Source organism: Cyrtonyx montezumae, unplaced genomic scaffold, assembly GCF_038088225.1.
Source record: "Cyrtonyx montezumae isolate F1298 unplaced genomic scaffold, pur_monq_1.0 scaffold_20, whole genome shotgun sequence".
In the NCBI taxonomy this organism is placed as follows: Eukaryota; Metazoa; Chordata; class Aves; order Galliformes; family Odontophoridae; genus Cyrtonyx; species Cyrtonyx montezumae.
In genome coordinates this window covers 3868097-3890966 of record NW_027071937.1, presented here as the reverse complement: position 1 = coordinate 3890966, position 22870 = coordinate 3868097, and the positions used below count along the sequence as shown (strand labels likewise).

The window sequence follows — 22870 nt, the reverse complement described above, 5'->3', positions numbered from 1 at the left end:
TTTCAGTAGTTGCTTGGCGTAGTCATTTTATTTTGCTGTAAAAGTTACTAAGATTTGTCTCAATTGATTTTACTTGCAAGAAAAACACAACATCAGAAACCGCAGCATCAGCAGACACTAAAGGTCTTTGCTTCTCACAGGATGAATGCAATATCAATAGTTATTAGGATGTATTCATACAGGGTACGCAAGAGGGATGGAGAGAAGATGCCAGTAATCTCACTTAATCCTAACACAACCCCGAGTCAGGTTCCTCAGACTGTGGGAAAAAAGATTCAAGGAATGTGATAAATGTTCCAAAGTATTCGCTGGGTAAAATGCTGAATTTGGAAAGGAAAACATATTTAACAGCTCTTTAAGTAGCAAAGCTTTCGTGTCACGCTAGATGTCAGGTTTTATTTCAGCTGATAAAAATGTGCCTTAGCAAATAACCCAGGAGAGGCTTCAGGAAGGTATTAGTCCACAGCAGGCTCAGGAGCAAGACAGCAACCACCAGCAAGCTGCTCCTCACAGCAGTCTGATTTCTCTGAGCACTCATTCTGGAGCACAATTATTTGACAGAAGGGAAAACAAAGCAATGCACAGTGAAGTGAGCTGTGAAATCCATCCAGCAAGCTATGGAGGGAGGAAAGGAGAGAGCAACTCCAGAGTCCTTCCTGTGCCACTAGAAGCACTGCTACTCCTGAAACCTTTACTCTTCCCATCAGGAATGACACATACCACACACCTGTGTCCACACTGTCCATAGATAGCAAATCATTTCATGCAGGGAGTTCCTAACTGCACTCCACGCTATACTTCAGGATCTCATGACAGAGCTCCAAAGTTTCTGCAGCCAGCTCTGGGAGACTGCCCCCTGCAATGCTGCCAACAGGGGAGAGGTGGGTGCAGAAGAAAAAATAAGGCACTGAGCAAACTGAAAATGTTACCCTGAAAATTCTGAAAAGATCTGACTGCAGCATAAAACTGAAGCATAAGGCAAGCCACAAAGCTCACTAAGGATGAGCGTACAGACAACTGCAGAGAAAGCTCTAAATAGAGCCCAGCTGAAAGCATATGGGTAGGGCAGTGAACATCAAAACCAAAACAACTGTAAAACACACAGCAATGTTTTTTTCCTTAAAAGTCACATAGGGACAGAAACATACATCCAGCCTTCTTAAGGAATAACCCTGGGGGGGGGGGAGGGAAGACAGAAACTATTCTTTGAATGGAGCTTATTTGATGTAAAAGTGGCATTTTCTCTGAATGAAGAAATACTTCAGCACAGAGAAAAGCCAACTTCTGAAATAAGGCTGAGCCCGGTAACACTGCTGTAGCTGAGAATGTCACGATTTCCATCATGAAACTGTTTTGCAGAGATCAGGAACAGCTGTTTCAAACTGAGTTAGACTAAAACTGGAAACGGGCTGTCAAGACCTCAAAGATATATTTTCCTACATAGAATGTCTTCGATTCAGCCGCGTTATCGTGGTGGTCAGCCAAGAGAGGGAAGTCAAGTCACACTCTCAGATTCCAGACACCATTACAAAGGCACTCTTTAAAACTGAGATGCTCTTTATGCAGATTTATTCCTTTGAGCGTTTGAAATAGGAAAAACGTCAAACAGCTCATATCACAGATCCCTGAATATTTTCAAACCATGGACAGCTTCAAACACTTTAAAAGGCATTAGAGGACTCTCTGCTCTAGTCCACATCCACAGCACTTTCAATAGCAGTAACAGGATGCTGCAATGAGGAAGATACAATAAATTGCTGCTGACATGAGAAGATCAACCTAACTCACATAACCCAACATTTGTGAATAATAGTACACGTGCATGGTTTCTTTTCGTGCACGGCTGCTGATCCTTGGAGGCTTTCAGTGAGCCCTCTCAACATTGATTTCCACAGGAATTGCAGTTCCATATAATGAGAAGTAAACACATCTATTTTAGAACATGCTGTAAAATGTCACATCTAGATGTAATTAATTTGTGCCTAATATCCCACAAAACATATACAGCACCTATAACACTATGTCACTGCCAGTTACAGAAGCTTGGAGAATTCAAACACAACAGGCAAATTAATCAAGCCTGGTGGAGGCTTTCAATACAACTTCTTTCTTGAAGCATAAATCTGAATATCAAAGACCACTATGATTTTATCACATGCTGCAAGATGCAGCTGGTGGACTTAGCTTTCCAACCCAAACTGAAGTAATACTGAAAATAATCCTTAGCATTTCAGCATGCCCACCACTTTTTGTTAAGACAATGATGTACACTAATTCCACCCAGTAATATTTTAGTTATTACTGTCAGCTTATCAGCATACATCCTTTTGAAGAAGAGCCAATTATTAGCATGTATTAGAAGAAAAGCACACATCAAGAAATGTGTTTTTAGCTAAGACACCAGGCAAGCATGCAGCTACAGCCATGAGCCATTTCAGCTTGCCCACGTGCTTGGTTTAAGGCATCCAACTCGAGCACTTAGGGCCACAGCAAACTCAGCAGAGAACCAGAGTGTGACTACCACACTCAGCCAAGAACCTTGCAATGGAGCACAAGAGAGCACTGCTCAGCATACAGAACCTTGAGATCCTTCTGTGAAAAGATCAAAAACATAAAAGATGAGCACCCAGTACAGTCAGTCGCTTTCAGTAAATCTTTTATTAATCGAGAGGACATCCTCTTCTAGGTATACTGTAACTGAACAAGCATCAGTGGCTCAAACAATTTATTCAGTTTTGTCTCCTGTGCAAATGGAAGCCTTGTAGTCAGGACATTTTAAAAGAGATAAAATAAACTGCTACATGCTTGGGCTAATCTTACACTGACACAGAAGCTGATAACATGTACTGGTAAGCCCTTCCTATCTTCAGGACTATGCAACTCTAGCTGATTTAAATGCCAGCTTACGCCAACGAGAGGTACCAGCTCCAAAAGGAGTTAGGAGCAGTAGCTCAGTCACATCCATATTCTCATATACCGTCTCATTTCCATTTCTCAGCCCCAAAGCACCCTGCTGTGAGGCTATGCTAAGTTTTACAAGGTTAAGGGATGCTGCCATAACCACAGATAAAGCCTGACAGTCGCTTCTAGGCTACAATGCCAACCACCACATTCAGAGTATTGCTTTTACATGTTCCTGCTCATAGCCAACTGATGATAGAAGAATATAATTACAGCAGAAAAAAGAAAATCAAGCTCATTTCTCAAGAGGCTCACTTGACAACAGAAGTGAAGTCAGCCTTCAGTTTTCTGCAGGAGTCACTCAGCAGAGCTCTTTGACAAAGCAGCACAGCATCCTGATGCACTGAAGCATCCATTAAAGCCAGGCCAAGTATCTGGCCAGATTTGAAACAAGTTCACCTGCAAAGGTAGACAATTGTTTTTCAAGGATCACATGGACTTTCTGGGTTACACACCTCCAATATTCACAGTCCAGTAGTAACTCCTGAACTAAACACTGCTGTGACATTTTTGTCAAATGTGCATCTCCGTGAGGTGGTATCCAAACTGCCCTGATTACACACAGCTCCTTACACAGACCAGCATCACATTTATTCATTTTCAGCTGACGTCCATGTTCTGTAGCCCAGTTATTTGCAGTACCTGATTAAGGCACAACTGGGTAGAACTGAGCATTGCTTGTGTGGAATGCAAAGAACTAAGTCACTCTGAAGTTTCTGAGGGGACCAACTTTAGTAGCTCTGAAAGAGAAATCTAAAAGAGATTAGAGAGGTGAGGGCAGTTCTACATAAAAATAAATAACAGGCACACTAAGAGATCTAACAACAATAGTAGAGAGCAACAGGGTGACATCATTAAAATTCTTGTTTTGCTCGATTTCCTTTAGAAGCTATAAAAAAAGCTTTTCCATATAAAGAATACCAATGGGATGTTTATCAGCTCTATCAGTTATTCTATATTAGTGTTCATATTCCTTGAATACCCTTCATATGAAGGTCCCCAAGCACTTCACAAACATCTTTAATTTGACTCAGTGAAAGTGAGAGCCAGCTTCCTTAAAGAGATGAGGAACTCAACTCAGTAATGGCTCCTACCTGTGGGCTGTAACAGGGTACACCAAATCCACCACTTGTTCTCCCACACAATAAAACCCTATGCTCTAGTTCAGAGCAACTGCAAGTAACAGGAGCTAGGTGTCAAGAAATTCACTCAAGTCAAATCACTGGCATATCTTACTATTTAAGGCAGCATTAGATCATGGTTTTATTAAACAACTTAAGCCAATGAAGTCTTTGAGCAACTACGTAAAAAGGTGTGGAGGGGGGAAAGGATAAAAAGCCCAAAATTTTACATACAATAAAACCTGTTTGTTGGGAGCTTTCATGCAACCCCTTTAGTGAGGCAGTGAGAGGTACTGGAGTCTCTGCCACAAAATGGAGGGCAGTCAGGCTTTCAGCAGCAGCAGCGAGTTGGTCAGGGCCAAACAAAATTCAGAGCAGTGCTGGCTCTAAGTGTTGCATACAATGCTCCTCTTCTTCTGCAGACCAAGATATCCTTGAATTCACTCCTATACAGCATGGATTAAGAGTTACATTTGCTTGGATTTCTTAACTTTTAAAAGTAAAGATTGGAATAAAAGATTGGACTTAAGTTTGTACCGTGACATTCACCTACAGGCTGCATTACCGTGCCTGTGCATGGCTTGGTTTGACTGAAGTCTCCTGTTAATGTTAGAAATGCAGTTTTAGCCTCTTTGGTTTGATGACAGCTTTATACAGCTCAGAAGGGGAATGTGATTGTTGCCCTGCACGTTAGACAACTCAGTCACCCAATGGGAACAGGCTGAAGATTTCCTACAGAGGGAAAAAGGAGATACGGGAGCAAGAGCTGTGAGCGGGCAGTGGCTTTCTGGTTATAATAAAGCAACATCAATCATTTCCATCCTGAAATAGGCTAACAGCTAGAACATTAATACTCAGCAAACAAACAGGAGAAAAATACTCATTAGCAAATAAAGGTGTTGCAAAGCATTAAGTAATTCCCACCAGCTGACAAGGGAGCTGTGATTTATAATAGCATGTATTGATATATCACTTCCCATAATTAGGAAAAGTGAGACCAGTACTGCTTACAGCATTATTTTGATTAGAGCCTTGAAAAATATGTTGAATTACAACAAGCACCAGGCAAAATAGACAAACACCTTACCATACTCTCAGGATGATTCAGACTTGAAACAAAGTATTATAGCACTATGGAGTAAGAACAGCAAATTCCGTATGTATAACCTTATCCCACAATAGCATCCTGGTACCAATTACTACAATTATAAGCCTGGGAAGATCACAGACATAAGCTGTCATAACTACACAACAAAACAAGCCAGAATCAAAGGCTAATTATGTCTTTCTTTTAAAGTGAAAAATAAGTGACTGTCATTCTCTTCCCAAAGTAACAAACTAACCTCAATCCACTGAAATGTCCATGGAATTCAAATAACTTTCTCCTGACAAGAGGTAGGTGCAGCAAGTGTTATCCATGGCCAGTGCTCTCAGATGCAGCTTCAGAAGCATTTCTGGGCAGAATCAAACCTAGTGGCAGCTTTCAACCCCTAACCTTTCCCAGTGTTCTTTTCCCATGGATAACTCTCACACTGCCTGAATTTTCCACTCATCTTTTCTGGTTGAGAAAAATCAACCCTGCAATAATAAAATTTAATATTAAACGCGCAGACAACTGACTAATAGCTGGCAGCTGGAGACAGAGGTCACCACCTGTTGCTTCATCACTTAAAAAAACAGGAATGTGATTGTCAATAACAAGGGCATTTCACCAAAACATTTGCCTAAAATTTCACGAAATTAAAAGCCCATAAATGGCATTCTTCCAGAGTGATGGGCAAACATTAGTCACTAACTGTATAATACTTGGCATCTATAATGCATTAATGCATTTCCGCCCAAAGAACCCAGTGCACTTGGGACACATTTAGACCAGAAACTCCCAAGAAGTAGGTTAAATATTATTCAATTTTAAACAGAAGTAAAATGAGGTAAAAAGTAAAAAATATATATCCTGATTTGTGCTCTGTGTACTAGGAACCTCCAGGATGTGCAACATCCATTTCTCCAGTGCCAGGAACACAAACTCCAGCAGCTTATCTGCACTACAGGCAATCCAAAAGAGTGCCTGTGTTTCACTCCCTCTATGATGCACTGATTTTTCTCCTACAAAGCAAGTTAAGATGTGCTCAGAGTGCAACAGAAACATCCTTACTGGGAAAACGTATAAGCAGCTGTTCAGTTTCAACTCAAATCTGATTCTTTCCATTTCAGTCCCTCTGTAAGCAAACCAAGGGATTTTGTCTTATCCCTAAATCACTACTTCACAGCTCCTATCCACTGAGAGATGAAGCTGCAACACAAACCCTCCTTCCTCCTCCAGCAGGCACAGGTCCTCTTCACAAGTAGCCTCTGGACGCAACGCGGGAGAAGAGGATCCAGTCATCATGACACCAGTTTTGTCAACACCACACGTTTGTCACTGCTATTACAGCATACTTGAAAACAACTCCCAGCTTGGGTGGATGAAATCTCCACAGAAAAAGCAGAATCTCCATCCAACACTGTGTCAGAATATCACAACATTGTTTCTGTAGAATTTCTGAAAGGACAAAACCTCGGCTGTCTGCCTGAACTCCCAAGCAACTGCCAACGCAATAACTCAGTTACACTGTCCATGCTACTGCAAAACTACATTAAATTCACAATGTTTGAGCACATCCAAAAATGAGAATTAATGCTCCCTGGAATGAACACTTCATTTTACAATCAGGAAGAACAAAAAAAATATATTGCTTCAACAGTGTTCCCTTAGTATCATGGTTACCATTTAATGGCATCTATTGTCATTAAACTCAATATTTGTGTCTAATCAATACTAAGCTACCAAGTGCAGGCTAGCGAGCCTAGACTTTCTCTACAGGCTCTATATTGATCTTTCTTTTTTTGAGACCTACAACAAACTATTTATACCTAATAATCTATCAGAGAACATATCAAGATAATTTAATAAACAAAAACTGCATGTTCCTCTTTTCTTTTTTCATGTGACTGAAAATCATTTCAACCCATTAACAGTAATTATCTCAACAGTTCGATTTTACATTCATGTAAAACACAACAGGAAGCTACAAAGTAAACTTAAATCCAAATATTTACAAAACATATTTTATGATGGATATAAACAGCAACATCTTCCTTCAGGCTTGCATCTACCAGTGTATAACTTTCAAATCAACTCATGACAACTGCTCACTTCTGCTCTCTTGCTGTATTTACAGCAGCACTGATAAATCTGTGCAGTTACCATACCACATCACAATGATATATCCAATACCAAACCCTTTCTTGAAATACATCTACACAGAAAAGTTCAAATTCATGAAGCCCTAGAATGTAAGAAGAGCAAATAGAAAAATGCAACGTACAGTTACCTAGGTCAGCAGTGAACAATGTACTTCCCTGAAGTTCAAGTCAAGGACAAATCTTATCATAATGTGATCTGTCCAAGATGACCACTGTTCTAGCATTCCCCTACTTGTGCTATCGTTAATAATATGCCCTGGAACTCAGAAAACAAACTGCATCCCACCAAGAAAAAAAAAGAGCAGATGTAGAAGACTGTATCTTCAGTGGTGGGCAAGGACACTGCTAATACTGCCACTACTCAGCAGTTCAGCAGAGACTTGTTTTGCTGTTGTCCAACAAGCTCAACATTTTGTAATGCTGGTAGAAAGAGCAATTCTGGGGAGTTTGGAAGTTGATCCACTTTGAGTATTCACTTCAAACAAATAAGCAGCAAATCTCTATTAGTGATTACAGCTCAAATGCTGAGCATGAACTACTTGGCAGCACCCCTAAGAGAAGGGGAACCTGCCCTATAAAACATCTGCCTAGCTCACCAAGCACAGAGTACACTGTACATGTGCTGTTCCACTGGAGCCAAAGGAAATGAACACCTTAACAGACAATGCCTTGGGCATGCACAGGGCAAGGATGTACAAATGCTCTGCCAAGGGCAAAGAGGGTGAACAAATATACACTACAGGCAATAAATAACCTCATTAAAGCAGCAAAGTTCTTCCCTTTCTGAAAGCATAAGTTCAAATTCCTGGATTCCAAAAGCCTGTACCTACTCTGACTGCTAGCATTACTGCAGCTGGATCAGACAACCACAGCAGCATGAGCTCATTAGCTTGTTTTATATTTGGGCTATGTACATTATATTGCTTTAATCTCGTCATCAGTAATTACATTCCTGCCCAGAAAACCTTTTGCTTTCCTTAGAGCTTTCCTTGACTTCGGAATGGCAGAAGGAAGCAGCTGGCAACAGAAGTCACCACCACTGTGCAGGGCAAAGCAGGTAAGCAGGACTGGGGCACACAGATTAGACTCCCTTCCCATTGTCACCTCAAGCATAGCAAGCCATACACCTGAACCACATTACCCATGCAGAACAACAGCTTGGTTTTGTCTCAACTCACACTGTATCTTCAGCATTATATTAGAGGGCACAAAGATCCTTCTGAGTAACAGTTCTTTAACTGGATGAAGAAAATGTCACTTCTTAAATAAAATTCAGGATGAGAAATAAATGTATGAAGACCTGAATACTATTCCAAGGCTATGTGCTTCTGCACAACTCACAGCCAGAGTTAACTTACCTGAAAGATTTCTACAAAAGTAAAGACAAAACCACTTAGCTCTTGCGCTAAGATCACTTTAAACTTTCCGTGTTCATGTCAGCACTGGTTTTTAAGCTCTGTTAAACACCTGGAAAAGGAAAGTTGTACAGCTGTTTGGGTATGTATTTAATGCACTTCACAAGCTGTTGAGCTCCCAAACAGCTGCTTCCATTACATGAACAACTTTACCATCTGCAAAACTATTGGGTAAACTAGAGTAAGTAAATATCAGGATAGCAGGTGCTCATAAATAACGAGAGCTGCCAAGATAACACAGATCTATAAGGAAAATGGCTGCAAGCATGATTTTCACTGTACTTCCAACACAGCTACTTAATTCTAAAAGCCTGGCCATACACCCAACCAAAATCAGGGATTCATTCGACCCAACATCAAAACAATGCTGTCCATCTCAAGAAATAACTGCTGCAACAATTTGGTAGTGCTATTATCTAAAGAGCTTTGTGTAGTTTATGGTATCTGGAAGACTTCTATTGCTGCATTAACCAGGAACTGGCCAGCACTTTATCTTGCAAAGCAGACGTACTGATATAAACAGACACCAAAAAAGATCTCAGCTTTTATCCAAACAGACTATGATAGAGGATGACTTCAGAAATGCTGATTTACTTATTTTCCGAAATGCTTACCATTTCAGGTCTCTAATTGTTCTTTCAGCTTTCAATAAAATAAATAATTAAAGAATGCAGCAAAGCCTTTTTTTCTTTCAAAAACCATACAGTACTTAGATACACCAAACAATAATTCACTTCTCATGAGATAGCCCAGCCATTTTTACTGACTTTACTACAAGCTGCTTTACTACCACACTCCCATACTTTAAGAGTGAACAATATGCACTGAAACATACAGTAGGATTTGTGTGTGTTCATTTCCCCTTTGTTTCATGGATGTCTTTTAGGAATTGCACCATAGCCCTGAAACTCTGCTCCATCCATCCTCCCTTGGCAGCTGTGCAGCTACCCATACCATCAGCAATGCATGAACAATCAGAGAGAGAGGAAAATGCCCTTATCTCAGCTCATCAAAAATACAAGCAAGCAAGCCACAAAGGGGTCACAAATTAAAAATTAAATGCATATTGACACAACACCGCATCTAAATTCTCCCTGCCAAGCAACAGAAAACATCAGGCACAAGTAATAACAACAAAAGGTGTCCAAAAGATGTAATGAAATATCACTTATTCAAGAAGTATTTTTAGCAATTAAATACTAAGCAGCAACCTATACAAGAACCACAACAGCCTTCAATGCTAATGGCAGTATCCAGCTGTTAATACCTTCAACATAGGTAACGTCTGCTGTCAGAAACAAAGGCAACCTGTTCGTGTCTGCTGGTTATTACAGACCTTAGAAGAGAAGCTAGCAAAATTCAGAATAACTATCAGGTCAGAAGTAATTGCTAACAAACACCTTAAACAGTCTGTTTTGCTGCTGTTATAGAACTAAAAGATAAACAAGAAGGTAGAGTCAAAATACACAGCTTTTCTCCTGGAACATTTTAACATAGAATAACACTTTTTTTGCTCTCTGAAATCAGAAGTCAGTATTATAAAAAAAAAAATACTTTCCAAATCTCTGTAACATGCCTAAAAAAAAAAAACTCGCTTAGAATAATTCTACCAAAACTCTGATGATATCATAATGCATTCAAGTTACTTCTTTAGAAGTTTTCAAGTATAAATGTGAAGTGGTTTTGTCTGAAAGTAGCAAACTAATTATTTCCTCTTCAATGCCAATAATTGGTTTGAGTAACAGCAAGAAAAATAAACAAGATACATTTCTCAACTCCACTTCCCTGCCTCCTATTTTCCAACCAAGACGAATTTCTTTAGATGTTGAATTCTACTGATTTTAGCAGACAGTAACACATATTTGCATTCTGGAGGGACCGTACAGATATATTGTGGGATTCATACAAACATTACTACAGTGCTCCATTTTAAAACTGAGTAACATTATATGAACTGGCTCAGTTGATAACAAGGATTTGCCTACCAAGTTCTCATGTAGTCAGAAAGTTTTCCTTGCTCATGTGCTGCAATAAATAATTTAGAGTTACTTCTTTTAATGCCCCTGCTATTTTCAGATTTATTATTCTTGTTCCCTTCTGCTGTCTTGTACAAAGTTGTTAAGAACTACAGCTCTGGAATCTCTCACTAGTAACAACTGACAGGAATGAATCCATCTTTTATGTTTGGTAAAAAATCAATACTTCAAAATGATTTTTTAAGGAGAATCTTAAACACTTATGTTTCATTACTTCTGTAATAAGTAACACACACTGAAAAAATTCAGGATGGGAACAGGCAACCTGAAGCATAACGATGCTCAGACAGGGATGAATATTACTGCAATAACGTGATGTTTACTTAATAAAATCAGATATGAGGACAGGGATATTTTTGACTCACCATGAGAACAATATGTTCAGAACAAATATATTCATTCAATTTCTGTCCCCAGACACATTCAGCAAACAATATTATTGAATTATTTTCACCAGAAGAAAGTTTAAAAGTGAATTGTTGAAAGAAAGACAAAAAGGTATAGCATCATTACCTACGTTTTCTTTTTACATGACTTAAGTATTCAATTCATAGTTAGTGATAAAGTGAAGTGTTAATGAATAGTGTTAACGACAGCAAACAGTATAAAAAGTCATCAATACTTCTGATGATGACAACTTCCCTCTCAGTTTCCTTTCTAGAACTAAGTTCTGTATGGGACATAAACTCAACATTCTCTGCTCTAACACCCCAACTGACTTCTGCTACAATGTTTATTGACAGATACAACCTACTTAAGACCTGATGCTAAACAACTAACTTTGAAGATACTTTTCAGCTCGGGAATTAGCACACCCCTTAGTGAAACAAGGGCCCAACCTTGATGTTGCAGGTCTCCTCAATTGCAACACTATTTTTACCCTTTAAAGTACACCTAGGCACACACTGTCAATTTCATACTGTTTTTATACTCTTAGATATTGAGAGGTTTACTGTATCACAGATCAGTCATTCCGCAGGAATATACAACTAAATGACACTGATGTATTCTGTTACCTTATTTGACCACTTGTAGGCTTGAAGAAGTTGGCTGTAAAGAGGCGTTTTGTCCTGAACAGGATCCAGGCTCAGCAGCCCACTGTTGTGCAAGGGATGGTTCTCAGATGGTTTACCAACCAGATTGCTCAGGCGCTCCAGCTCACTGAAATACAAAGGCGTATTTTTAAGTCAGATTTGGAGATACTGTACAGCTCAGATGTGAATCCTCCCACAGAAACAGCAATCCCATTTAAAGTCTATTTTAATACCCGTGAGTGTTTTAAATACTTGCCCTGTTTGATTAAAGAAATGTAATGATTGCCATCATCCAAATGGCTTAAAGAGGCCTGTTAGAAGCTGCGTGCTTTATGACTAAGTAGAGAAAGTACAAATCAGGAGTCTGTACAGCAGCCTGGAAGGAGTCAAACCATGGCAAAACCTGCCTGCAGACACTTCCACCACCCAAGCCATTTTCTGAGCAAAGCACCCTTAGAAGTTACTGAATCCTGACTTGAAGCACTGGCTGCAAAACTACAGGCAACCAATTATGCAGCAAGCAGATGCCCTATTATCTCAGTGAAGCACCAGAAATCAATATTACCCTTATGTGAGTATGCAGAAGAACTGGCACTGGTCTTAACCCTGGAGACAGTCCTGCAACATCTGTGGATGCCCTAACATGCAGATGCATTCCAAGTTGTCAGGACAAGGAAGCATCTTCTGTTTCCCCATGAGCAACTAATACACCTGTAGAAGTGTATGAAGCACTTGGCTACAGCATAATGAGCACCATTTTGCCATAGGAGAAAAAAAAGCTCACTGTGAAAATGATCTATTATTACTTCATACCTCATTTGTCAAACACTACATTTAATAATAACAAGAGTTAAGCATCTTTTAAAACTTGCATTAATCAGCTGTGGAAGAAAGACTGGCTGCTTTGCCCAGACATAAAATGCAGTTTTCCCAGTGACACAACTAATCAAGTGCCTTTCCCCTCCACTTGTGAGCATTAAATCATACTCTGATTGAACTGCAGAACTTCCACTAAACCAAGAGCAGGACCTGCTCCTTCCAAAAAGTGATTTATGAAAAAATCCCTGATAAAAAGTAATAACTTCATTAAATGCAAACTGAGATAATAAAAAATAATCACCAATGACTGGGAAGTAACTATGCTTTCCTACCACAAAATTCTTCTTAATTAATCACCATTTCCTCAAGTATCCACGGCCTACATTCTAAGTCTCTTGAATTGGGAACACATATATATCTTAGTTTTTCTTGACACAGCTATACAATAAAATAAATGCAAATAAAAATAATAAAGAATTTGTTGAACCAAGATCCCAGTCAAGACTGCCATGACTAGAAGTTAATACCAGCAGACCTTGGCTCAACACACAGTGGAGTTTTCCCTTGCTACCAAGTCACCAGAGCACTCATTAATAAATCTATTAAAGTTGTGGGAAAGGGGGGTGAAAAAGGAAAGTTACGAGGAAGCTATTCTCACATCAGGTGATGGGACAAGGACTAATTGCAAAAAGATGAGCACTGAAACACTGAATGAGAAACTGCAATGTAAAGAAGCGTAACAGAGCTCATGCAAAAACAGAGGTCAGAGACTGTTGCTATCCATTACTGTTTGGAAGCAAGACGTGGGGGTTATACTAGCTAGTACTTTAAAAAGCTACTTATAAAGATGAGAAGGATGACCAAAGGGAGGGCACAGCTTCCATGCTGGGAACGACGAGGCCTCTTCAACTAGAAAACAACAGAAACCAGATACAGCAGAAGCCTATTAAGCTGTGAGCAATGTCATTCATGAACATTTTAATTACTTTCTTTCCTAACTGAAGGGAACAAGCACGTAACAGATCACATTCATCAAGCATTATATGTTACAATGCAGCTCAGCCTACCAGGCAGCTCTTCTGGGTCTGAAGGCCCTGAACCCAAAGCCTGTGGGGCCAGAGGATGCCCTGTGCACAGCCACAGCCCCACAGCTGCAGCTCCTGGGGGTGCAGCAGGGCCCAGCTGTCCCCACACCAGTGGGTATATACTGCACTAAGCAGCCCCAATTCCACACGTTAACACCCCATCCCCCCAGGTTTTGGCACCAGCTTTGGATCGCTTGGACTCTATTGACCACTGAGATCCAAAGGAACACCTGCCTTTCATCTGACCAACAAGAACTCCAGAAGAACAGGGAAACATCCTCCCGCCGTCATAACCACGCACCGGGGCACGGCACCTCGCAGCTTCACAAACCAAACAAGGCGGAGAATAAACACCACGAGCGGCACTCAGCGCTCCGGAGCGAAACACCCGTTTTCTGCGCCCTAAAGCTCGAGGGGCAGGCCGCGATCCCCGCCCGGCCGCGCCCCGGGGGCCGCTGCTCACCCCAAGTCGCGGCTGACGGAGTGCAGGCTCTCCTGGAAGGCGGCCACGAAGCCCTTCTCGCGGCCTTCCAGGGTCTCCTTGTTCCGCATGCCATCCTTAAGGCAGTCGAAGACCCGCGTCACGCTGGAGCGCAGCGCCTGGATGGCGGCGATGGCCTGGGAGAAGGCCTCCAGGTTCACCCCGGGGCTCAGCACCCCGTCCGCCATCTTGGCCCGCCCGGCTCCTTCCCCGCTGCGGGCGGCGGCGCGGGGCACTCTGGGAAATGTAGTCCGGCAGCGGCGGCGGCGCGGGGCATTGCGGGAAATGTAGTGCGGGGCGGCGCTCCCCGGGTCGCCTCGGGAGCCTTTAAAACGTCTGCCCGGTGTTGGGCGGTGCGCAGGGGGAGAAGAAGCCAACGCTCACTTCTGAAATACCCATCCTCCTCCTCAAAGCGCTCATTTTTCCCCACGCAGCTGTTCTCTTGCTGCCTGTTTCCCCGTGCTTTGCATCGCTCCCAGCTAGCAGCATCCTAGCTACTTCAGGAGCTGGGGTGCGCTCGTTTTGACCTTCTGCAAGGATTTCTGCAGGCGCTGAGATGAAAATAAAAGCGTTTAAAATAGAAGGGGAGGCCCCGTCCCTCTGCTTTGTTGAGCGCTGGCAAGGATGGCTGTGTCTGCCCTGCACTCACAAACAGGTGCTCTTCAGGCTGAGGTCTGTGCTTCAATTAACAGGGTGAGGACCCCACCTTAATTATCTGATGTTTGCAGAGCACTGCGGTGTTTGGAAGTGCTAGCGTTGTGCTAATAAGCACCGCTGGTTTGATTTGATGGCAGCTGCTGGTGCTTCTGATGCAGCCACCAGCTCTGGGCTGGGATTTGTGTTTTCTCAGCTTCTAGAATAAATAACGACCTCTCCCATACAAGTATTAATTAAATTCAGTGAGCACAGTTCGCACAGATTCTTTACTCAGGGACGTTTTGTGGTTGTTGTTTTTTCTTTTAAGTATGTAAAATGGAAATGAGTCTGACAAGGAACAGCAGAGGTGTCAGTGGCCAAGTGAAGCGAGGCTTTGCTCCCTTCTCAGTGACACTTTCCTGTCTATCATCCATGGATTCTGTAAATTGCATCTGATCAATTAAATGTTCCCAGACTACACGCAACGTACTGACCAGTGAAACCCTGTTACTTTGCATAAAAATCGGGAATATGAAAAGAATGTTTCTTCTGCTCTGATCTTAATAACATTCATCTGTCTCAGTGTAGGATAAATAACCCCCAAGAATGGTACTCAATGAAAACAGTATGGAGGATGACATATTTTAGTAGGCTTACATAGATTGTACACAGATAGCTAGCAAAAGAGAGTGGCTCACCTTTATGATGATAGAGGCTTACCATGGACACCACAAAGGAGGGATCTCCAAGAAGAGATCCTTCCCTGGTGGTGGTCAGCCCTTAAATGGGGTTTGAGAGAGGTGGAGCCAGGCTCCACCCCTTCCAGTCACACAGGTATATCACCTTCACCTGTGCTCCTGTGGCTGGCTCAGTGCTCATTTCAGGTGACCAATCAGTGGTTCAGGCCGTGATTCAACAGTTTCCACACACTCATCACAGAGGTAGAGCAGAATTGGAAGCAATATGGTCTGAAGCAATATAGTTCATGCCATGTAAGCCCTGAAATGTATAGTGCTGTACTGCAGATAATCAGCAACGGACTCAGTGCACTTAGTAGTGAAATGTGAACAAGGCAGGAATACTTCATTCTTTATGCAAAAAAGGACTGAATCAACGAGGCAGAAAGGACAGGGCAATCTCAGCCAGAGCAGCAACCTAAACTGTTTGTGGATCTATATGTTAGTCACAAGATACCTTTTGTTGCAATAGAAGACACTGTTATGAAGGAATACATGTAAACTGCAGGGTCCTCACTTCCAAGTTCAGTCTGTGGGTGCACGTTGCAAATGTTTGCAACTTGCTTTGTATGTTGCACATAGGATGTGGATGATTTTTTTCCACTTCTTGCCCTCAGCTGTTAATATCACTTTTATTTTAACTGTCTCCAAGATCCCCATCATGCTGGATTTCTGACTTTACATCCCATCTGAAACAGTAAAAGGTTTAACGTTTATGTTACGGTTTTTGAACTGCAGCAACAAAACTGTGGCCAGAAAACAAAGCCATAAGGAACCACTTGTAACTCACCCCTAAAGAGCAAATATCACAGCATAACTTGGCCTTAGAAACTCAAAGGAGGGCACTCGGACTGTTTGCTACAGGAGTCTGTGTCTTCTTTCACAAATAAGGAGTCAAGTTCTGTGGCAAGCTGGACTGATATCCAATAGCAGGGCCCCTTCATTTCTTCATGCTTCATTGCTACAATTTTGACAGCAGTTCAGATAAATGTAATAAACGGATATGGGTTTTTTTGTTCAAATAATTGTGAGGCTCAATAATACCATTAATAAAATATTCTTGCAATTTTTCCATCAATTTTTTTTCAGGATTTCAGCCTTCAGTTGTCTACAGATCTACACGATGAAGTATTGAAGCAGAGAAGCTGTGGGGTTCACTTATCTAGGGCTTCTTCACGGAGAAGAGAATGCATCTTGCCTGCTTTTAGACAGTGTGGGAGTGGCAGGACACTTTCAGATGTGGAGGAGCCTTCATCCTCAGTGCCATTTCTTACTGCTCCCTGAATCACAATTTCCCACTATAGACAACAGTAGTGAACGAAAACCTTCTGCCAGAAGAAACAGTGAAATACTAAACAGAGCCAGTAATGTAGTTGTCATCACTTTCCAGTGGGATGATTGGACTTAGCTCAGAACTGTTTCAGTCTCAGGAGCTCCTATTAGAAATGATCTTCCCTCCCTACACGGTGGGCAGAAAACACACCTGGAGCCTTTCCAGTCCCTTTAGGGGTCACTGCAAGTATAGGAACTACACTTTTGGGATGGCTAGTCAGCTCTTTATCCAGTGTCTTCTTTCAGTTTGTAGTTATAAAGTGTCCACATCAGACACACACACATCCAGCATGTAGCAGATTTGTCAGCAGAGCCCCTAAGGACTGAATGGATGATGACTCTCAAATTCCCTTGTGTCTGATGAAACTGGCACCCTTGATATCAATTTTAAGATGATTAAGAGAGATTTGCTGCTCTTATGTGCTGCTTCTGGAGTTTCAGCCTCCAGGGAAGTCCACCCAGTGCCTTATCCCAGAACTGAATTTGCATGAGAAGTGTAAAGCTCAACCCAGAAAATAAACCGTACCCAGCAAAACTCATGATGTATTTTATGCATGTAGAAAATCTGTCCCAAAATATGTCACATTTTACTTGCAAAAATGAAAGGCTGCTGTTTTATTCTGCAGAGAATTATACTCAGCCACTTCTTCTCTTCAAACATTCAGTGATCAAGTGTGGAATCCGATGTAAAACCGAATGGGAAAAAACTCTCATTATTTAAAGGCTACGTAACTGCTTAAAATTAGAGCTGTGAAGGCATCAAAAATACCAGAAATCACAGATGGTTTGCAGATAAATTCATATTGCATTTAGTCCACTCAACATCTAAAAAAAAAACCCCATGCTTTTGCCTTGCTGTTCAGTCTAACTGTTCGTGCTTGCTCAAAACATACTTCTGTCTTTAAATTGGGCTTTGAGTCATGTTCTGTTGCCCCATGCATTCAGATCTCAGTCACTTCAGAAATCTGCACGAGTACACATGTATTTTTAAATTATGTAGTTAAAATCTAATCTATTTTGCACATTTTCAAAATGACAACTGTCCTAAGCAGGTTAAATAAGACATTAGCAGGGACAAAAGAGCAACAAAAATAGACAAGTAGCTCTGCAATATGCAAGTGTCTGAGACACAATGACCCAGTTGCTGCTTCTTCTTCTGATGATGATTCTGCAGTATCAGAATCAGTTAAACTTGTTTTCCCCACCTGAGGACTGCAGGATCAGGCTGTTACATCATTCTGGGATAACCCTTAATTCTATAAGATGTGCAGTTTAAACCCATTCACTTTTTATTATTATTATTGCTGGGCTGTGTTTTTGAATGTTTTATCTTATCCCTTGGGACACTGGTTCTGACTGGTTCACTCTGCTTCCCTTGTCATGGAGGGCCAGTATTCGTCGCAGTCATTCTAGCTTCACTACCTAGCAGGGGTCAGCAGAATTTGGATGTGATGCTTGAATTCTGCCCCTTTTGTATTCCTTGAGGAGGAGACAGGGCTTTCAAACAGGCAAGGGGAAGTTTGAAACATGATGGCTCTTCCACACCTGGTTGGGCACATTCACTAGATACTGCACATCTTTGAAGAGGCATGTGAAAGTTTTAGATGGCCATGTGTCTGCTCCCATGATGCAAGTATGTTGGAGTTCACACAACATATGGTAATTGTTGGCAGGACCAAACTTTAACGTACAACTGAGACAGGCAGAGGTTGCTCTTCCCTGATCTCTTGAAAAAAACCTAACATGATAAGATCATGTTCAAAGTGTTCTAAAGATCCCAATTGGTAAATATTTGGGAGAAGCCTTGCTAGGACAAGTAAGACCTGACACGAATCAGATTCAAGCACAATTTCTGCAGTCATTAGCTTTATTGTTTCTAAATATGAATGCAGCATGCCAAGCAACCATGCTGCCCAGCTCCACAGCTTAGCTTTCTCCATTCCACCAGCCACTTGCCAAGAGCCATTTGTTCCAGTACTTCTCACAAAAGCCAAGATATTTCTCCCAGCTCTTCATCCTAATTAAGCTACTTGCTGGCTTTCATAAACACCTCTCCATCAACCAATCAATCTCAGCAGGATTTTGTAACAGATAAAACTGTGCTGAACTACCTTGAAAGCATCAGCTATCCTGCAACAAAGTCTTGTTCTCTCCTCTTTACTTGCCTTCCTCCTTTAATTTCTTTTCCAGCAACAAGTTGAGTTTAGCCAAATATGTTTAAAACTGAACAAGGGCACGGAAACGTGCGGTTTTCAGACCGCGTAGGTTGGAGTTTTCTTTCAAGCTGTTTAACTGTGGGTTGTAGATCCAGCCATCAAGGACAGAAGAGCATGCTTTTCAACAGCAATCCAGACCAAAACAGGCAGAGTGAATAAAAGCAGTGAGATATGCAAAACTTCAGTAGTTGAGGAATTCAGCACTTCTTCTTGACCTTTATTCAAGAAGATCTCAGCACCAAACTTTAAGTACATGCAAAGGGACTTGCAGATCAATAAGCCTTCAGATAAGTGCTCCTTTCCTTTTGGCAGCACAAGCTTACACACACACTGCAGTCACACTGCATGGGCTGGGGAAGGACCAGGGCCACGTGTGGCACAGCCAGCAAATCTGGCACGGGTTGGATTTATTTCCTGACACTGTTATCCGAAAAAGTTTTTGCTGTGTTCTTGGGCCAATATGGTAAATTGTGTCCAGTTAGCTCAGGAAAAGGTCAGAGGAATTTTAAAGTAAAGAAAGGCCATCTCTGTCAGCTGAATCCAATTCAGAGAGATATATTATCCCCAAAGGAACAAGAAAAGAAGAATCCTTATTTGCTTTATTTCTGCATATTCCACTCACAGCTACCTCACTGCATTCATTCTGTGGAACTGAGCTATGTTTTCAGGCTGAAAGCAGTCAGTCCTTGCTAAAATGAGACAGACATTTTCTAAGCAGACAATCACTCCTTGGAATTTGCAGGGAAGGGGAAAGGAAAAGAAGGGGAAAGGAAGGGGAAAGGAAGGGGAAAAAGGGGAAAGAAGGAAGAGGAAGAAGGAAGAGGAAGGAAGAGGAAGGAAGAGGAAGGAAGGAAGAGGAAGGAAGAGGAAGGAAAAGGAAGGAAGAGGAAGGAAAAGGAAGGAAGAGGAAGGAAGAGGAAGGAAAAGGAAGGAAAAGGAAGGAAAAGGAAGGAAAAAAGGAAGGAAGGAGACATCCATCTTCCCTCTTAAAAAAAATTAAAGAACAAGACAATGAAAAGATTCTGCTTCTATCTAGAGATTATTTAGTGCTCTGTTATTGACACAGCTTCTATTGAAAGATTTGAAGATAAAAATGCAGTGTATTCAAGTAGTGATCATTTTTCATCGTCACTTAGTGACAGTACAGCCAGTAGTCAATTGCAGCTGATTTATCTTTTCTGATATTGATCGTGTGTGGGGCTTAGCTGTGCGCAGGCACCTGGCTCTGTTTGTGCCGAACTGCAGCTGAAATGCAAAAGGAGTAGGCAAGAATTGTGCCAAGCAATCTTGTTTTCATTCTAAATTGCTTAATTATTTCCTTTTAAGTGATGAGATAAACTGCTAGAAGGTAATTTGCTTATGGACACCAGGCATTTCCTGCCAGGAAGAGGGAACAGCAAACAATGCTGTTTCCCTGTGTAGTTCAGTGTCCAAAGTACTGTAGGAACTGGGTTCAAGACATCAGATGTCAATGAAGACTTCAGGTATCAAAGAGATGGATCTTTTGCATAAAGTGCCACTCGGATCCCAAAGCTCCCATAAGCTCCTGTGGTGAAGCTGCTCTCGTGTGCTCTCACAAGGATACCCATGACATCATGGAAAGATTCCCTTTGACCCCTGAATGTCACTGAGAATTGAAAGTATTATCCAGAGGGTTTGGAATGCTCCAAATCCAAAACACTATACACAATTTCTATATGTATGAGCAAAGAATTAATCCTGGTCACCGTCTGAGTTTAGAGCGAAGCTGGAAAATATAAAACTAAAAAAGAAATCCCACGCCACAAAACATTTAGATGCGAGGCGGGACCTGCTCGTTCGCAAACAGCTTTATATTGGAACCCAGACTCCTGTCTCAAGCACATCTGCTGTTTTAAACAGAGCCAGATTTCTATAGATGCCCTTCTTCACTGAAGCCAAACACAGCAGTAAGTGCTGATACAGAGGCTGTGAATGTGATGACTGAATAATGCTTGCGGGAATCCTTAAGAGACCCAGAAAGCTTTCTCCAGAAGCTGTCATGCACCTCCCTGATGGATCACAGCTCACAAACCATAAATGCACTTAATGTAGGGAGCAGTCAAGACCAGGTCTCCAGCTTCCTATCGCAATTGCTCTGTTATGGAGTGAAAACATACATTTGTGCTGTTTCTCTTACCAGAAACCAGCTGAAATGTGACCCAGACACCTTGAAAGCTTCTGTGTATCAGGTGTAATCCTTAAATATGAAGAGTGGAAAAGAAGCATGCAAAGGGCTTCAGGGAATGAGACAGCTTCCTCATCCAAGCGGTGCCAGTGAGCGGGGAGGCAGTGCTCTGTGTGCTCCCTGGAACACTGCTAGCTAGTGGGAGAAGCAGACATCCTGTTTCATCTTTTATTCCCTTGTCATGGGATGTTTCTTCTTGAAACCTTTGTTAACTACCACGCTAAATATAGCAAAACCTGGAGCAACGTTGAGCTTAACCAAATTGCAGGAGGAAAGGACCTTCTCAGAGTTTCATCTGGGTGTACATCTCCATGGCATGGTGTTAATAACCACATAGCCAATAGAAGAACACAACCTAGCACCAGAGCAGTGGGACACGATATCATTCAGGTCAATGCTGTTCATTCCAGAGTTGTGGCAGACCTTCATGTCACTGTCATTTACCCACAGTCCCCGTGAGGGCTTTGGGCCACTTCCTCTTTGAGTGCTGCCTATAAAGCCTATGGATCAGGAGAGGGAGAGGCAAGCTCTAGCCATCTCTTCAAAAAAGCAAATCTATTTAATTCCTTGTGATCCCGGCTTTTTCCTCCCACTCCTGCTGGGGAGACCCAGCTGATGAATTCATAGAACAGCAAACATTGAGACTTGTCTGCAGGAACTACCTCGAGCTGAAAATTGCATCCCTTATCCTAGAGACTGTGACTTAACCAAAACGAAGCAAGCTGAACAAGTAAAACACACATGTAGAAGTTCACCCCAAGCATGAACTTCAAGATGTTCTCTCCATTCTCTCCATTCTCTCCTTTCCTGTCATTTGTGTGCTACGGGCATCCATTTTCTAATTGCTCCTGTGAAAGCCAATCTTCTCACAGAGACCTCATCTTTTTACATTCCTCTGCAGCAAGCTCTTACTGATCCAAAACCTTTTGATTAATCATCTCTTAACAGATTTATCAATCTGTTCTCAAGCCTGTACACGGGAACATACATGTTCAGCAGAGATTTCTTCTATAACTTGATCTGCTACGCTATTTTGGAGAACTGTTGCAAATTGTGCCAGCTAACTCCTGCTATTTGCAGACATGGGAGGTGGGATTCTAAAGCCTGAAGGTTTGCCAAGGTAGCTTTATGAATATACTAGCTACAGGATAGCTCTTCTGCAGCTCATTCTGGTCCTTCGAATATCCTGTGCTAGCAGAAGGACTTCCACTGCATCAGCAGAAGGGTTTCGTTGATGGGACATTACTTTCACTCTTTGCAATCCAAGCCAATATAGCAATGGTGACACAACTTTCAACCAGGAGTCGTCGTTTTCTCCTCAGTATTCGCAGCTGCCAGAACAGGAATACCATCACTGCCTTCAAGAATAAAAAGTGGCTGAACTCTCCAAAAATAACCTGCACTTCTTTTGCATTCCCTATTCTTTTTCTTGCAAGGCTTTCCTGCACAGATAACAACATTAAACAAATTAGCAAATTACTCCCTCTGCAAGAGCCGGGTCGTATTTCACCATTAGAGAAGGAGTCTTATTTCTGCTTGGGTGAA

The 22870-nt window shown here is 41.7% G+C and overlaps 1 protein-coding gene across 1 annotated transcript in view; it reads right to left on the bottom strand.

The window, feature by feature from the left end:
- Positions 1-14386, bottom strand: part of MED27 (mediator complex subunit 27) — a 78649-nt gene extending 64263 nt beyond the window's left edge. Inside the window, exons 1-2 of the mRNA XM_065737493.1 lie at positions 14181-14386; positions 11796-11940 (exon numbers count right to left, since the gene is read on the bottom strand). Of these exons, the coding sequence (XP_065593565.1) occupies positions 11796-11940; positions 14181-14386 (351 nt within the window). The remainder of the gene's footprint in view (positions 1-11795; positions 11941-14180) is intronic.
- Positions 14387-22870: the final 8484 nt, after the last annotated feature.